Source organism: Pleuronectes platessa, chromosome 22, assembly GCF_947347685.1.
Source record: "Pleuronectes platessa chromosome 22, fPlePla1.1, whole genome shotgun sequence".
Lineage (NCBI taxonomy): Eukaryota > Metazoa > Chordata > Actinopteri > Pleuronectiformes > Pleuronectidae > Pleuronectes > Pleuronectes platessa.
In genome coordinates this window covers 4,547,015-4,550,536 of record NC_070647.1, presented here as the reverse complement: position 1 = coordinate 4,550,536, position 3,522 = coordinate 4,547,015, and the positions used below count along the sequence as shown (strand labels likewise).

Below are 3,522 nucleotides of genomic sequence, written 5' to 3'. Positions count from 1 at the left end.
CAGAAATATAAAGCCTGCACCATTGCAAACACCCATGCTGAAATTCTTTGATTAGAAAAATGTTAATCAAATAGATAACCCTATCCCCCTTCCCCGGAATCCCTTTGCTTTATCACCCGCAGATCCAGGGCCTCTGTGGCCGCACCATGGATTGCGGTTTGTGGATCGTACACCGGGGGTCGCGGTGGTGGATCCATTGTGGCGGATTCTGGGCTGATCGTGGTGCTGGTGGCGGACCCTGTGTCGCGTTGGCATTGGGCACGGGCGGTGGACCAGGACCGCGTGGTGGCTTGTGATGGGTCCTGGTGGTCGGCGGTGGACGGTGACTGAGGACTGGAGTGGCGTCTGGTCTGGATGGTGGATCGTGGTCTAGATGGTTGCTGAGCATGGACTGTGCTTGCAGCGGGACTGCTTGGCATGTCATGTTGGGGTTGTCCTTCGGGATGTCTACCCTCATCAAATGCTGCTAGAGACTTTGATTATTGATGATGTTTTCCTGCACGTGGCATCTATTGCACTTCTGTCCGTCCTGGGAGAGGGATCCCTCACATGTGGCTCTCTCTGAGGTTTCTACATATTTTTACCCTGTTAAAAGGGTTTTTAGTAGTTTTTCCTTACTCTTGCTGAGGGTTAAGGACAGAGGATGCCACACCCTGTTAAAGCCCTATGAGATGAATTGTAATTTGTGAATATGGGCTATACAAATAAAATTTGATTGATTGATTGATTGATTGATAAAAATGTATTATTCCTTATTATTATTCAAAATCATTATTCATATAGTACTATTTTCTAACTGTTAACGATCAAAGACCAAGAGGAGCTTCCCAATGGAGGAAAGACAAAAAGAGTGAACCTGCGCTAAATATCTAATAAATAACATTTCAAAACATTCCTCACACTTTTTAAACATATGTTTATTATATTTTTTTAACTTCGTCTTCTGCATGGTGAGGGGTTTTAGTTTCAAGATTTCCATGAATGCAAGTTGCAAAAAATGCAGAGGGAGTGTGACGCTGTCATTTTTCCTGCCCCGCCCCTCTGAGCTTCTGGGCCACAGTTCAGTTTCTTTCTTACGCAACAGCCCCAGACTTGCTTCACTCCTGCAGAGTCAAGACAGAACGTAAGTTGAGCTCTTAAACAATAAATTACGTTTCATGTTTTTGACAATAGATCATTCATGTATCTTTTTATTTTCCTAAGAATGCTGCATACACACATTGAACAACAACTAATGGATAGACTTTTTGCGGAGTTGTGTTGGAGTTTTATTGACTTCTTTATCCAGTTTATGTGCTGTTGAATTGTTTTATTTAGGTTATAGAGATCTGTAGATTATACAGATATAACTCAAAGTTGAACAGAATCACGTGAAGTAACTCCTGCTTCTTTCTTTTATTGTCCAGCTGTTAAGCAGAGATGACTGATCTAATGGAAAATGAGGTATTTAGGGCTTTCACCACCTATGCTGCCGTTGTCATTGTGAAGATGATGCTGATGGGTCCCTTGACTGGATACTTCCGCTTCTCCAGAGGGGTAGGTAACAAGAGTAGTGCCCTTTACTGGTTTGAATTTTCATGATTTTATACTGAACACATCCAGGATCAGTCCCTGGATCTGTTCAACCTGGATAAGCCTCACTTAACCGTCTAACTTAGAAGTGAGACGGTTTAAGTCAACAAGACTTGTTGGTTTTCCTCCTGGTAAACAGAAGGAAAGATGATGCAAGAATTATAGAACTCCACCCCCCCCCCCCCCCCCCCCCCCAACAAATCTCCCACGCTGCAGCTCCACAAAAACAAAAGTCACGTATACACTTTAACTGAGGCACAACCCAGGTTGTAAAAGAGAATGACCAGGCAAAAAAAAAGGGTTAGGCTTAGGGTTCTGAAGGGGCAATAACAATCATATGTATGCAGAGGAAGACTTTGAGTCAATGCATGTATTATCTCTGCCATGTAGGCTTTCTCTAATGAGGAAGATGTTGGCAAAAAGTCTGCAGAGGAGAAGAAGAAGATGCTGAGAACCCATCCAGACGTGGAGCGTGTTCGAAGGTGATGCCAGATGACAAAAGGCTGACATTGCCCTACATATAACAATAACATACATTGAACAGTGTGATACATATAACAATAACATACATTGAACAGTGTGATATATTTGAAATCATGTTCTTTCAATTATTCAGATTTATCAGATTAACAGACTGTCCTCTCTGAAAAACAACAACCCATATGTCACATTTATTATACCCCCATATACCAAAGATATTTCATTTGAGGACAACATATTTTCAAACCACCACAGTTTGACCCTGAAATGTTCTGCATGTACCAGTGGCAGATCTAGAAAGTTTGTAAATCAGGGGCCATAAAGGGGCCACAATTTACAGAGAGGGGTCATTTACTCGTCCAATATCCATACACAATTCCTGATTCAGCTAGGTGCACAGTTAAGTCATTCTTTATTCCCTGTTTGCTCTATAGCTTTAAAATAATATTATATAAGATATACATTTTTATATGTATTGGCTATTAAACGGCCAGTCAGATTTCAACTGGGGCCCCTTGCCCCTTCTCTAGCTTCGCCCCTGTCATGTTCACATATATGCACATGTAATCCTGTAGCTCCAAGGCTAGATACAGGCCTGACAATTACACATTCACCGCACAAGCGTCGACTCGTCCCCATACCTCTTTAAAGAAAAACCAGACAAGCAGGTTAAGGATGGATGGGTGGATGGGTGGATAGTTGGAATGTGATATGTTGTAAGATACCAAATGTATGGACTCCTTACGAACAAGCTTCCGTGTGCTGTTGGTGTCTAGGTGTCACCTGAACGACCTGGAGAACATCATTCCCTTCGTGGTGGTCGGCCTCCTCTACGCCCTGACAGCACCTGAGCTTTCAGCTGCCCTGCTTCACTTCCGCATCTTTGCCGGAGCGCGGATCTTCCACACCGTCGCCTACGTCTGCGCTCTGCCTCAGCCCAGCAGGGGTCTGTCCTGGATGCTGGGCATGCTGGTCACCTTCTCCATGGCTTACAGGGTGCTCAGCACAGTTCTCCTCCTGTAGACATGACACTGGACCAGTGGACCTGAACCTCTTTTCTTCCATTTGTCACTTTTGCTTCATGTTTCTACGAGCTGCATTATTATCGATTCTTACCATTTATTCATTGCATTCCCTTTGACTTGCCAAAATTATGGATTGGAAATGTATTTTTAATAAACTTGACTATTAAATTTGTGTCATGGTATTAATTTCTCAGTGTAATTGATCAGATAGTGAAGCTCACATGTTGCTATGAGTTCCTTCATGTGAATCCAGTAAAATCCATCTGGTTCCTTAAACATAACAACTTACATGGAACTATAGCCAATGCATAAAGGAATAATAACCACTTACAATGACCATATCCAATTGAAATGGGTGTAAAGTGCAAGGATCAGTGTAAAATACTACTGAGGCAAAGTTATTCCATCCGTCTTTGGCAGTAATAGTAAAACCAAGCAGTGTTAT

General features: G+C 42.6%; 1 protein-coding gene across 1 annotated transcript; it reads left to right on the top strand.

Annotated features, from left to right (window-relative positions):
- The first annotated feature begins 1,015 nt into the window (after positions 1 to 1,015).
- Positions 1,016 to 3,245, top strand: LOC128428922 (microsomal glutathione S-transferase 1). The gene is made up of 4 exons (XM_053415194.1): positions 1,016 to 1,123; positions 1,407 to 1,536; positions 1,963 to 2,054; positions 2,829 to 3,245. The coding sequence occupies exons 2-4, from the start codon at positions 1,420 to 1,422 to the stop codon at positions 3,073 to 3,075; spliced, it is 456 nt and encodes a 151-aa protein (XP_053271169.1). The 5' UTR covers positions 1,016 to 1,123; positions 1,407 to 1,419; the 3' UTR covers positions 3,076 to 3,245.
- The last annotated feature ends 277 nt before the right edge of the window (positions 3,246 to 3,522 follow it).

Coding starts and splice junctions, on each gene's coding strand:
- LOC128428922 (XM_053415194.1), top strand. CDS start 1,420: ATGACTGATCTAATGGAAAATGAGGTATTTAGGGCTTTCACCACCTAT. Junction 1,537..1,962: donor ACTTCCGCTTCTCCAGAGGG/GTAGGTAACAAG, acceptor TCTGCCATGTAG/GCTTTCTCTAATGAGGAAGA. Junction 2,055..2,828: donor GACGTGGAGCGTGTTCGAAG/GTGATGCCAGAT, acceptor GTTGGTGTCTAG/GTGTCACCTGAACGACCTGG.